General features: G+C 32.9%; 1 protein-coding gene across 1 annotated transcript; it reads left to right on the plus strand.

Annotated features, from left to right (window-relative positions):
- The first annotated feature begins 3,616 nt into the window (after positions 1 to 3,616).
- On the plus strand, positions 3,617 to 13,500 carry LOC123699717 (post-GPI attachment to proteins factor 6). Its single transcript, XM_045646731.1, has 4 exons — positions 3,617 to 4,035; positions 4,660 to 4,908; positions 9,937 to 11,079; positions 11,529 to 13,500. Exons 1-4 carry the CDS (start codon positions 3,750 to 3,752, stop codon positions 12,248 to 12,250), a joined length of 2,400 nt encoding a protein of 799 aa, XP_045502687.1. The 5' UTR covers positions 3,617 to 3,749; the 3' UTR covers positions 12,251 to 13,500.
- Positions 13,501 to 14,587: the final 1,087 nt, after the last annotated feature.

Below are 14,587 nucleotides of genomic sequence, written 5' to 3' on the forward strand. Positions count from 1 at the left end.
GTTAATAGGTTATGGATTTTATAGAGACAAGTCAATAATTACTGCGTTAAAAACAACCGACTTCAAACTTGCACTTGCAACATTTACAAATACAGACAAAAATGCTCATAAAATAAAAACTACTGGGCCTATCCGAATAAAATTTTTATGGGACCAATTCGACACTATCTCGCATCGAACAAAAAAAGAATCACGTAAATCGGTTCAGAAACCTCGGAGTAATCGGTGTACATCTTAGTGTACATACATAAAAAAAAAAAAACATACCGGCTGAATTGATAACCTCCTCCTTTTTTTTAAAGTCGGTTAAAAAATAGAAAAATGTATACGTAAGGATGTAACTATATACAGTTACATCTATTCTTAATAAATATGCTGCTTAAATAGTAATTAATACGCTTTATGAGTAGCTATTTATTTTACCAGTTCGATGTTGTATGAAAGTATCTTTTAATGTAAAAAATTATACATTAAAAGGAAAAAAATGTATTACTTACAAAATGTATAAACATCTTAGAGTATTTAATCTACCTACTACTGTAATATAATATACTCTGATAAAAATGTATAAGTTTACTAAATGTATAAAAATCACAAAAAATCTACCAAAATATATATGATACCATATGATCTGTGTGATCAACACAGTATTATCTATGTGATCAACTGTCAATGTCTACCTGTGATGTCAATGTTGTCATGATCAATCTGTGATCAATGTTCAAAGATAGTTATTTGTTGCAATGTAGACGTCATACTTGCTCTGTGGTAGACGTTTTTAAATTAGGGATGTGACCTCGATTCAGAAAAATCGATTAATCAATAATCGATTTTTTTTGTTTAGAAATAAATCGATTTGTGAAAAATCGATTTTTGAAAAAAAAATAATCGATTTTTGTTTTCACCTCGACTTTTTATGCGAAAAAACCTATTCGATGTAAGGTAAAAGCCCCAATACCGGACCATGTACCGGACATGACCAGAACACTCCAAACTCCATGCATTTATATATATACCTATATATTTGTGAATATAGATATACAAATACATGGAGTACAGATGGCGCTGATTTTTTTATCGACTTGTTCAGTAAACTTACTTACCAATTATTTCATAATACTGAAGTTAGCTGTCAGGTGTAAATTTTAAAATTTATCACAAATTAATTACAGTAAAAAAATGCTTCTACAAATTTTCATTTGTAATTTTTATTAATTTTCACATGTGAAATTTTTGAATTAATTTTTTGAAGTGAAACTTCTTTATCGGGGTTGGAAAAAAATGTAGTGTAACATTTTTTCGTTACGCGTGACATTTTTTCCGTTACGCGCGATCTTTTTCTTATCCCTACCACGCGTGATTCGATGTATTTCTGTAAAGTTGCATAATATAGTAAATTATTTTTTGAAAAATAAGGTCATAAAGAAGTTTCACTTCTTACGTGTGTACACTAGTTCACGCACACATTTTTTTTATAATAATTTAATTGCCATCAAATATCATGAATATTTTTAGTCTGTCAACTTTAGTCTCATAATTTGTCATCTAAGAGCAATTAACCTATAGAGTACTTGTATCGAGCGTATACAATTTACATATATTTGTTTCTCTCTATCTAAAGAAAACGTCGTATGAAAGAATGAGACAGCTATAGACAACAAGCTACGTTTCAACATAGTCATGGCACCATTTTTACTATAGGTACGTATTTAGATAGATAGAAGGTGATAGTGATGGGATGTGCTTCAATCGATAAAATCGTGAATGTATTTTGCATTTACGGTTTCGTGAAATAATAAATAATAAAAAAACAAAACTTACTTACGTATATAATAAATGCGAAATTATGAGAGAAGGGATGTTACTCTTTCACTGCGGAACCGATTACAATGAAATTTTGTACATACACACATAGGTTAGGTTTTATCCTGGAAATCCCACGTGAACGGGAACTGTGCAGGATTTTCTTTAAAAACGCGGGCGGAAAGTTAGTACATTATAAAAGAAATTTTAAAACTTGAAATGTAATTTAAAATAAAGAAGGAAATGATGATAAAGTTAAAGGAGTGAGGAGAAAGGCACAGTCAGCATGAAGGAATCATGCAGCATTTTAACAAGTTAATATAAGGACAGTCTTAATGAAAACATTTTCCTAACATCCTACTAATAAATCGAAAGTTTGTGAGGATGGATGTTTGTTACTCTTTCACGCGAATACTACTAAACCGATTACAATGAAATTTGGAAAAATTACTTTTGATCCCGTAAATCCAACAGGAATGGGAACTATGCGGGTTTTTCTTTGAAAACGCATGTATATTAAGTATGTATTTCAATAGTAGTTTCTCATCTATGAGAACTGTCATTTAATCAACCGTTTAATTTTCACATAGTTACACATTTAAAGTAGGTAACTTATGTGAAAAAATTTCAAAATAAAAATTCACTCTCTTTAATCAAATGTATTTATTATCTACAGGAACAAAAAAAAAACGTAAGCGTAAGATTGCACAATTCTTCTAGAGTATCCATCTTGATAACACGTAGGCTCGAAATGCAGTGAACACAATATTGCAAATTGTAGCGGCGTCCAATCAACTCATGTCTCACGTTTTATACCCATTTTTTATTTAGCTCTGGAAATCTAAAACAAAATGAATTTATTAATAATCTGAAAGAGAAATTAATAAACAACAAACGAAAACTAAAACACATAGGGCAAATAAAACAACCACGTGGTATGTTTTATTTTCCTGCGGTAAAAAATTTACATCTATTATTTGCAACAACAACTACATATAAATCTGATTTATGAAACAAAATAAATAAATCAACGTTAATATGAAATAGATTTTTTGTCATAAATCGATAATATACGCTAGATGTGTTACAACACTACGGTGGTAAACAAAATGCCAAACGTGATATTATTGTGACGTTTTTTAAAAATTATTTCATTATTTTATATTCCACAACCCCATAAAGTGGGTAAATGTTACAGTTACAACATAAAATTACAAAAAAGCGCTTGATAAAACCTTCAAATAGGTTTAAAACATAAATATTTATCAATTTGCTGAAAATCACTTACCGATGGAAAGATATTTTTACATTGTTTTTATCCAAAACTCCCATTCGACTAGTGATAGCCGGTTGCTAAACATACAATAGTTATTTTAGCACACTGACAAATAAAAAGAAACACTGTACACTTTATATTTTCTAAATATTTCGTTAAAAACACTTGACGCACTGAGCCCACCAGCTGGTTGGAAAACAAACTGACTGCCGGCGCGCTACGTTTGAAGACAGTGCAGATACTCTATCGCTATCTCAATCTGGCTTATGCTGTTATTGTCTAAGAGTAAGTAGATTAGAAAATATGTATTTTGTTCTGTCTTAATATAAGAACTCTATAGGTTAATTGCTCTTAGTTTGTCATCCATCGCACAGATAGCACTATTTACAAAAATCGATTTAAATTGTGTAATTCTTATAATCGATTTATTAAAAATCGATTTTTACCATTAATAAAATCGATTATAAAAAATCGAAAATGGAAAAAAAATAATCGATTAAAGTAATAATCGATTATTTATTCACTTCCCTATTTTAAATTTAAAACATTTGTGCATCTTTATAGAGCTTAAATAGAGTAATCTTTCATAATATGTAATTGAAAAAGAAAGATTTACAATTTAAACTAGTTCAATGGTTATTATTCCCTGTAGTTAAGTTTGTGCTGTGAAATGGAACTTTATTTCTTGATTTTGCTTTTATGTTTTGTGACCGGCAATAATGATAAACAAAAAGAAACTGAAGACGAAATAAAGAGGAGGAGGATAATAGAGCAATTGACCAAGACGCGAACTGTGATTTTGGACGACTACCAGTTCGTTACAAGACAAATCGCTACAGATGTTTTTATGTACCGCAGTTATCGAACTGTTTCAGTGATTTTCTTTCGAATTATGAGTGATGTTTCTGTGGCGCGGTTTACGTTACAATCTGAAGAGCTTCACTTAAATAATATTGGTGAGTTTCTTTAAATTTTATATTGAAATTAATAATATTGAAGTAGAAATATAAATGTTACAGTCACCCAGTTAAGTCGGCTGTTTAAATCTGAATCAACAAGATCATTCATCATTTAAGTACAAACAATTTAAAAAGCGAAAGAATTAAGAGGGCCCAGGCTATGAATGATAGCTCTATCAGCTGATATGTATTGCATTTTCAATATTAAGGTTTAAATTGAATACTGAATCCGTTCTTTATACAATTGTGTGACTGTGACATTAGCTTAATAGTTTATTCCATAAATCTAATTTAAATTGATACAAAGCTTATAGTTTTTAATAAATAGACTAACTAACAGATAAGCTTATAAGATAACTGATAGATAGCTGCGGATTCATGAGATAACTATCTGTTTCTCATGAAAAAATAACTTATCTATTAGTATTATAGCTATCAAAAGATATGAGAATAAAAACTTAAATTCATAGGAAACTTTTAAATTATCTCTTTTAAAAAAGGTCTCATAAGCTTTCTAAATGGTAATAAACCTCGTCTTATGATGTATATAAATATATGTATATAGATTTACCATTCAAAATTCATGGCTCCAGGAAGTATTTATATCTAATTGAATTATAGGGTCATGCAGTCCACAGGAAGTAGTAATCAACTTGAAACCTGGCTCATATCCTGCCGTTAATCCAGATGGCTATGATTTCCCGAAAAATTTCATAGATCCAGATGCAAGGGAAGAAATGCATACTATAGAACTGTTGTCGGACGGCAAGAATGCAAGCTATATAATAAATAATCCAAAACCTGATATTTGGTATGCTTTAGTGTATATAAAATGGCAGGATCCGAGTACTCAGAAAGTTGAGCAGGAAGGTAAGATTTATCATCATTTATTTTATCCAACCTTCTGTTTTATTTGTTCCAAACAAAATTGCTAAAGCAAAATAGTTACCATAATGAGCACCAGCCTTTTTGAATGATTTAAAAAACATGAAAGTAGAACTAGAAAATATATAAAATTTTGTTTTTCGCATTTTAAAACATGTGTGTGTTTATCTTATCTTAATGTAAATTAATAGATATGGGGGATATAATTGGTAAAGATAAACAAATGAATAAAACAAGAAATTCATTCATAACAGTAGCACCTCATTAAGTCGAACCTCGATAAGTCAAAAACCTCCAAATCTCGAAAAAATGTTTTGTTCCCTTCCCTTCAAACACCAAAACCTCCATTACTTGAAATCTTGACCCTCTGTTAGTCGAAATAATCACCGAGTCCCTCCAAGCCATTTTGGTACATATTTCCACTCTATAACTCGAAAAATTAAATTTCACCTCTGCTTCTCGAACATAGCAACGATTTATTTTACAACCTTTACTGATCATTTGGAATTTATTACCTCTATTGTTCGAACGAAAATAAGTTACCGACTTTAAGAACTTGCCGACAATGTAAGTACACTATTGTTTCTTAGAAAACATTTAGGAGTATACGATAATAAATTTATGCCTCACGTAAACACGTGTTTGCATTATCTGATGACGAAATTATCGATTCAGTAGCTCAGAAAACCGAAGATGACATAGAAGACGTGAATAGTACATGCCCTCCATGGGTTTCCATCAAAGAGGCGCGAACCGCATTGAATACCTTACGTAATTTTATAGAGCAAACCAGTAACCCTGAAGAAGAAGAATTTTCTGCTCTTTATAGATAAGACAATGCTATAGATAGAGTACAACCAAATGTAAAGCAAAAAAAAATTACTGACTTTTTTAATGCAATGTTTTTTATTTTAAAATGATTTGAAATAATGTTGATTTATAATAACAAAAATATGTTTGTCATCTCTGCAAGTTGAATTTTAATTTATTTTACCTCTCTTACTCAAAATTTATAAGAATAGACCTCAAACTCTTTATGTCGAATCAAAATCTGCCTAAGTCGAAATCCTCCTTAAGTTGAAAACTCTATTACTCGAATTTTTTGGCATCTCCCTTGAAGTTCGACTTATAGAGGTTCTACTGTAATAGATTCCACATTTCTCCTGAAGATGCACAATAAAATTCATTAAAATCGTTCCAGCCATTAAGCAGGAGTTCAGTGTCAAACAAACTCAGCAAAAAACATAAATAAACATGGACAATGATTCCATACTTGTAAATAGGCCAGATACATTAAATAAAGTGATTGTGCGAGTTGCATTGGGTAATTCAGTTTTGATTGGTGATAAGGACTCTGTTGTCCCCTTATCTTTCAATAAAGAACATTAAATAATCCATACATTTTTATGATAAGTATTTCTTATTTAATATTGGTTTGCATCACACGGTACAGTCGTTCGACGTATAATATTTAGATCCCTTTTCAGTCACATTATCATTTTGTTTTGTTTCTGGAGTCATGACGACAACACAACAACACAACTTTGGCGCCTGTTTCAAATTGTTTATTTTGTTTAACAAATATCTTTATTATCTTCAGAAATTTCTCCTAAATAACCACTCCGTCCAGTAGTCCGTCAGCGTAGTTGGATGAATAAATGTTTGCGTTTGGGCTTTAAACCGTTTCAGATTATGTACTGGTTTATTACATTACATCTTACAGCTTAAATTTTACCACTAACAGGGCGAATCACTAACTTCGCTGTTGCTACGATGCAATAACCTACTTAGCATTTGACCCAATTCTATGGCCCCTTGGATCTTTTGTTCACACTTTTTCCTTCCACAACACTACTCCCTTATTACTGACAATCACTTTAACCGTGGGAGTCAGTTTGCCACAATATAGCTCAGCTCTGTGAAGTCATCAATATCACTATCACAGAAGATCTACATGAAATAGTTGCATGATAATGCTAGTTTCGTTCTCTTCTACTTCTTCCCCACATCAGTCCCTTTCCTGATCTATTAATGAGGGCAAGCGATATACGGTTACGCTTCTAAATGTTCATGGCCAGTGGAAGCGCATACCATCAGGCGACCACCAGCTTTGCCGATGCCTTAAAATAAATCCTTTAACCAATTTGGCCCCAAGCAACAAGTGCGCATTAAATCACTATGCACCGTGCTCTAAATTGTCCCCGTTGTGCATATTGGCTTGATTGTAATCACTTCCGTTGCACGGTTCAATTCACGTAGGTGTCCTGCCCACAACCGCGAGGTTTCCGTCATTTGATAAAGTCAATTCAATTGAGAATCAGATGTCTGAGGTAATTCTTGATTAATTACCTCAGTGTGTGGTATAGGTCGAGTCACTAATACATACTACGTCTTCTTGTCTTTTAGAAGAAGTCTTTTGTTTGCTAAAATGTGGAGCTCACTTTTTCCTATTCTTTGTAGTTTCCTTGCGTTCTCCATTTGATGCTTGTTAATTACTAGATAAAGCTATTTGGGCATCATCTTATACTTACTAATCCAGTAATAACGGAGATTGGCCCAAATAAGCAGGCTTGCAGACTTTGACAATTTGAATTATTTTAATATCAATGCTATTAAGCTTTTTTCGAGTTAACCGCCCTTATAGACTAGGTACGTAATTAAATCAATACAAAATTTATTAGTATGTACTCTTACAATATGTACGTACTTATTTCAGCACTGATATTATATAGTTTTTTGATAATTTTTATACGACTTCAGAAGAGTATCTATTGAAATATATATATACCGATCAAGTAGGGTACAGTATATAAATACTGTACCCTACTTGATCTGTGCTAGGTGCCAAAACTAGTTTATAGCAATTTAGGCTAACATACGGATTCCGTTCGTGCTGGCTCAGACCTCTTTACTATAATAGTAGGAACATAGTTTAAATTTTTTCTCGAATGAAATAGTATAATAATCGCTCTTTACATTGAGGAGATCTGTTAAAAGTACGTTTTCTAAGCCATACACAATAATATCGTAAGATGCAGGTACATGGGTTACATCTTCATGTTTATATAATTATCGATAATAATCGATAAATATTTGCTTCCTTACTGTAATGTTTTAACTCATAAAATTATAGTCCAATTATTGGGTTCTTAAATCTCATCCTGACAATATTATAAAATACGAACTAAATTATAATAGCATGTAGGCACTGACCACATTTTCCTCATGCTCTCTGCTCTCTGCTCTCTGCTCTGCAATAATTTTAAATGTCATTGTTACCCTTTCTTGACTTTGCCTCATGCAATTTATGTGCATTAATTTTATTGAAATAGTGGTTATTTGAAATGCCGATCTCAAGGATATCTAAATAACTATAAGGACATCGGTCCAATCTTTGTTTCTAGGAAGTCCTAGTGTCTGTTCGGCTAGGTAATGATTACTTTTTTCCAATTGAGCTAAACTTTCACCCCTTTATAGTTATTGCACATATAAAAGTCATTCTGTATATTCGTTCTGTGTTTTCATATTTCAAAATGTCAAGATTCATAATTACAGCTTCTATAAATTGATTATGTTACTTTTCAATATCCATCTTATATTATATATCTTAATATCTTAATATATATAAATCTCGTGTCACAATGTTTGTCCTCAATGGACTCCTAAACCACTTAACCGATTATAATAAAATTCGCACACCATGTGCAGTTCGATCCAACTTGAGAGATAGGATAGTTTAAATCTCAAATCGTTTTAGAGAAAGCGGGCGAAGCCGCGGGCGGTAAGCTAGTATATGTATATAAATCTCGTGTCACAATGTTTGTCCTCAATGGACTCCTAAACCACTTAACCGATTATAATAAAATTCACACACAATGTGCAGTTCGATCCAACTTGAGAGATAGGATAGTTTAAATCTCAAATCGTTTTAGAGAAAGCGGGCGAAGCCGCGGGCGGTAAGCTAGTTATATTATATAAATCTCGTGTCACAATGTTTGTCCTGAATGGACTCCTGCAGTACGATCCAACTTGAGAGATAGGATAGTTTTTATGAAAAAAAAACGTAAACATGTAGGTACCACGGGCGAAGCCGGGGCGAACCGCTAGTAGATCATATGTTATTATTATGATATGGTATGGACAATATTAGATAAACGAGCCAAAGGTTAGATACGAGGCTACATTTGAGTGTATTGTGGAAAAAACTGCATTGAAATCGTGTTTGAATAACAATGGGCAATATGCCAAGATATTCATCAAAATCAACTAAACTTCGGTTCATGTTCAACGGAATTTGTACTCTGTTTCAGAGTGTCAAGAACACTTATCCCTTTCTGCTCTAGAAGTGGTTATAAGAGTCTAAATTTTTTAATAATACCTTGACAGGTAGCGCATTGCATTGGGTATTCGTATTGTGTATGAAAATATAATATACTTAGGTATTTCCTTGAAAGAATAGTAAAGTGAAAACGAATTAGAAGCGGTTCACGGTGTTATTAAGTCAACATGTTTCTAATTAAATTATTTTCAATTTCTACGGTGAAAGAAATCTGAATTTAATCACCGTTATTTTTTTGTGTTCTTTGACATAATCTTATAATATAAAAATGAATCCCAAAATGTGTTGGTAAGCGCATAACTTTAGAACAGCTGAACCGATTTCTTTAATTCTTTTTTTATTATATTCCTTGAAGTACGAGGATGGTTCTTATGTAGAGAAAACGTGAATATGTACCACGGGCGAAGCCGGGGCGGACCGCTAGTTATTAATATAATTGTAGATAAACAATAGTCTTTAAACTTTATTTTATTTTTTAATCTTTTAAGATATTCAGTCTTTATCTGTCTGGCTCACTATGTCTATGATGTGAAATAGTAACTACGATAATGTATTTTTTACTTTTCTTATTGAATTTAAAAAATAGTTTTTCTAAATGGTCCTCCTCTTCTTTCTATAATTTCGTATACCTATTTGTTAAGTTGCATATTCATTTATTATTTTTAAAATTACAGGTCTCGTTGCCGATTGTCATACAATACTATACACAGATCTACAAGTCAAGAAGGAAGAGAATATCAAAATCATTAACTGTTATAATCCCTTGACCATAGACTACGATCACATACCAGCGCTATATAAATGTATGGCCACAGACGATGCAGATCCAATAAGTTTAAATATAACGATCACAAATACTCACGTTAATAACTCACAGATAACATTCCAAGTGCAGCCATTGTCTCTACCTTCTAACGATAATTTTATTTTATACTGTGTTTTCGATCCAAGACTGAACAACATACAAACTATCACATACGATTCTTCGCCCAGCTCCTGGCATTATATTAAAGTCGATTATGCGAGCGGTAACACGTCGAGCATAGCGAATTGTGAATCATACTATTCAAGAGATTTTGAAGAACCAGTCAATCAAACAATTGTGGACCTTATGCGCGACGATAAAGGGAGGTTTTTCACATACGACTTTGGATTGCCAACCACAGATCTCCAAGATGCAACTAGTTTAGTAAATATCACATCGCAAGAAATAAAATCATTGAGATTCAAAGTGAACGACTTTATCGATATTGGAGGTAATTTAGTAATCGAAGCTAGTCTTTTGATGAGTTTAAAGTATTACGTAGGTTATAAAAGAGAACGTGTGAAGGACACTCTTCTCGCATTTACGGAAGAGAATCAGTTTTTCAAGACAGTAATTTGTATGGATATCGGTCACCCGAGCGTGCCATTGGAGTCTGGAGAGTGCAAATTCAACGATAAAGTGAAGCCTGCGTTATTTGTGCTGAATAGTACAGATTCAGACTCGATATACGAGAAAGTTCTGATCCCATATCCGGACAGTGGGACGTGGTACTTGACGTTCCGTTTGTTCTGCGACAAGGTGGTTTGTCCTTGTAGGACTTCGGATAACGGGACGAAGTATTATGTGCCTACGTCTGAGAGTGTAGAAGTGGAGACTAGTACATTCTCGAATGTGACGAGGGAGGGGGAGTCGGACTGTAATGCTACAGTGGTGCTCTCAATATCTTCGACTTCATGTTTAAATAACCGCTGCAGTAACCATGGAACATGCGGCTTGAACACGTATGGTGGTCTCGTGATGTCCTTCTGTTCGTGCTCGGCGGGTTATGGAAGTAAGTTTTCATTTTTATATTTTGTTTATTCATCGATTAATTTATTCATTTTTGTTGGGTGGTCCAGAAAAACTTATTTGCTCAGTGTTTCATTTGAAATATACGCATGCACCACCCTGTTTCTATTTTAGGAGTATTGATTTAAGGCTTAAGTTGAAAATGCACAACATGATCAAGCATATTTGAAATTGCCATGCCATTCACTATTAAGTATTAAATGAGATTATAAAAAGAAACTATCAAAACGGACAATTTCACGTGTATCCAAATTATCACACAGTAAAAATTTCATATACAAATTTCACCAACAAAATAACCGATGTTTACATGAAGATTTTATCTAGCAAAATAGGTGTAATAACTTTTTTTGTTAATTTACCGTATTTCAATAAAAACATCGTTTATTTTGTCGGTGAAATCGTGTGTTACAGAACAAAATAATGTTTCAGGTTGGGACTGCTCAGATGCGTCAAGAATGGACAGCAGGGCGTACATGCTCGTATCTGTCCTATTACTGACCCTTAGCAACTTACTCTTTATTTTCTCTATTTACGTTGCAAGCATTCGATATTATTACACTGAGGCAATGATGTACGCCTTTACCATGTTCTTTTCGAGTTTCTACCACGCGTGCGACGCTCCAGCCCAAGTTGCTTATTGCATTACGAGGGGTAATATTCTGCAATTTGGCGACTTCTATTGTGGCCTGATGTCCTTCTGGGTTACGCTCCTCGCAATGAGCATAATTAGCGACAAATTGAGATCGTCTTTACAATTGATAGGAGCTATCATCGTAGCTTTATTGACCACCTGGAACATGCATTCGTTTGTCTCTTTCTTACTCCCCGTTGCGGTGGGCGTGTTTGTATTATTCCTTTCGTGGTATATAGACTATAAAAAAATCAAGTGTATGAGGTATCCCAGGTCGTATTACACCAAATATCTACCGTGTGGTGTTGTTTTAGTGACTATAGGTCTGATTTGTTACGCGTTTCTACAGACTGAACAAAATTATAAAATAGTGCATTCTCTATGGCACGCGATTATAGCTGTCAGTGTCGTATTCTTGTTGCCAGACGCGAAAAGAACTGATATCAATCCTTTTGTACCGATTCCCGGTTTTTGTTGGACGCCTTTTAATAATTTATTTAAGAGAAGGCAGGATCAATAGCGTTTAGCGTGTAGTTTTATACATAAATGACATTAAGTAAAATTATTATTAAAAATATTATGTATTGTTGTAGCGTAGCGTAAGTAGTAAGTGATTTTAAGCGTAGCTGAAAGATTTTATACACTGGTAATTTAGAACAGAAACTTCATATTTTCATTTTTTTATTGATTGCAAAAACGGTTAAATATAAATAGAGCGGTATGATTAGTTGTGGTGAATGAAAAATAGAGAAAAGCACGTTTTTTGTCGGTCTTCTACTATATATTTAAAGAAGCTTTTGTTCTATTTTTGCTAAACCTAGTCAAGAAATGCATTATTTTTTTATAACGAGTAAATTCAAAATTTCACTTGCACCTTTAGTAATTCATAAATCATCAGATATTTAAAGTATGTACAATATCCAAATGTACAATTTATTTATAAGTTACTAGCAAACCGGGCGAACTCCGTTTCGCCACCATTGAAGGCACAACCGTGGAGATCGGTTGGTGCGTTCTGGAGTTATAGCGTCAGAAAGGAAAACCCGACTTATTTTTATATAGTAGACTATAGGTTACAGTTCAAATTTATAAGAACATTCAGAAGGGAATATATTGCAATATTTATTTATTTAGCGTAGTGGATATAATCCTTGCTTTTACATGCATTATGCTAAGAAATATTTAATTTATTTGTGCTTTATTATACTGACAAATATACAAAATACTTTCATATATAGTACAGATCTCTTAGGTCTGTTTAGGATATTTGGAGGTTCCATATTTGCATTTAAAAATGAACCTTGTTAACATAATTTAACAGAACTAACTTATTCAGTTATATGATTTGAATTATAGACCTATTTAAAAAAGCTTGTCAGTATCGACAGGTTTAGAATTATTTCCTGATTGTGTTATTTTTAACTAAACCAGTTATTGCATTTTAACCTTGACATTATTTAAATCGTGCTTGTTTTGGTGTAGGTGCATCAATGTTACCTATAACCTGTTGCTTCAAGGTCAACTCTAGGTTCAAAATATACGTTTCAAACTGACTTCAAAACTCTATGAACTTGATATATAAAAAGGCATTATGTATTTTTTGATTGATGAGTTCTAGGAATTGAGGAGTTACCTTTGGCATTCCGACATTTTTGTAGGATTAGGGTTATGATATTGTGTTAATTTTGTATTATCTGTGTATAAACACAGAATACATAATAGTAGTACTATTATGTATTTCTGCTACTATTTTTACTAGCGTTTAGCTACTATTAGGGTACGTTCAGATGACAAGCGTTCAACGCGCGTTGAACGCGCGCTAATCTTTTGTTTAGTGTGCACATGATACGCGCTTGCCAGGCGTTGAACGCGCATTGCCGCGACCGCCATGGTTCAGTCAGTAGAGTTCATTTGTCGAAGATGGACGTAGAAACTGTTTTAACAGTGATATTATACTATTAATATATTTCGTTAATAAATAATTCCATATTAAAAGCTTCGGTCTCCATTTCGGACGATTTCTTGATGACCCGATGAACCCTAAAATACGTCCATCCGCGTCGAAAGCGCGCGCTCAACTGAACGGCAATATGGAAAACCAATGATCTCAAAGCGCGCGTTGACGCGCGCTGACAACAGTCGAGCGCTAGTGCAGCGTTCGACGCGCGTATCAATAAAACGCGCGTTAGCATGTGTACGGCCCTGAATAGTTGTTATGTAGTTGTAAACGCGCGTAATCAAAACGCGCGTTGAACGCTTGTTATCTGAACGTACCCTTAGTAGCTAAACGCTAGTAAAAATATAATAAAACTTTATTAAAAACTCCTTAATGAATACAGACAAGTGATTAACTCATGCGAATTTCAGGGAAAAAAACAATTCAATTTAGATGTGTGTTACATAGCATAATATTATGTAGTATAATTAATTTTATAAATATAACCTATTGAATTAAAACGTATGTCCACTTGGGTGCCTTATATTGTTCTATTTCAATAGAAATGTATGTGTAATCAATAAAATTAAGATAACAGGATAATAGTGCTAGCTAAACTTATGTATATCCAGAAATCGTGGGAAGAGAATAAGTAACTGATGAGTTTATTGTAATAATTATCATGGCAAAAGAACCAGAATATTGTTTGTCATAATAAGTAATGATGTGTATACTGTATAGTTTTAAGTAAACGTCAGATATTTATTCAAAGAATTATGAAGCGAGTAATGATGATTTTACGAAGGCGAAAATTAATTAAATACTGTTTAATAATTAGAAATAGTCAAGATATTCTAACTTTTAAAGATTACCACTGTCTATGGTATGGTGGTAGTACTAAAATTTGTGGATGTGGTTTGA

The sequence above is a fragment of the Colias croceus genome, chromosome 18 (genome assembly GCF_905220415.1).
Source record: "Colias croceus chromosome 18, ilColCroc2.1".
NCBI classification, from domain to species: Eukaryota; Metazoa; Arthropoda; class Insecta; order Lepidoptera; family Pieridae; genus Colias; species Colias croceus.

What these genes read in the sequence shown, in the direction of transcription:
- LOC123699717 (XM_045646731.1), top strand. Translation starts at nt 3,750, where the DNA reads ATGGAACTTTATTTCTTGATTTTGCTTTTATGTTTTGTGACCGGCAAT. An exon ending in TCAGAAAGTTGAGCAGGAAG is followed by an intron (nt 4,909 to 9,936) that starts GTAAGATTTATC and finishes TTAAAATTACAG; the next exon opens with GTCTCGTTGCCGATTGTCAT. An exon ending in GTGCTCGGCGGGTTATGGAA is followed by an intron (nt 11,080 to 11,528) that starts GTAAGTTTTCAT and finishes ATAATGTTTCAG; the next exon opens with GTTGGGACTGCTCAGATGCG.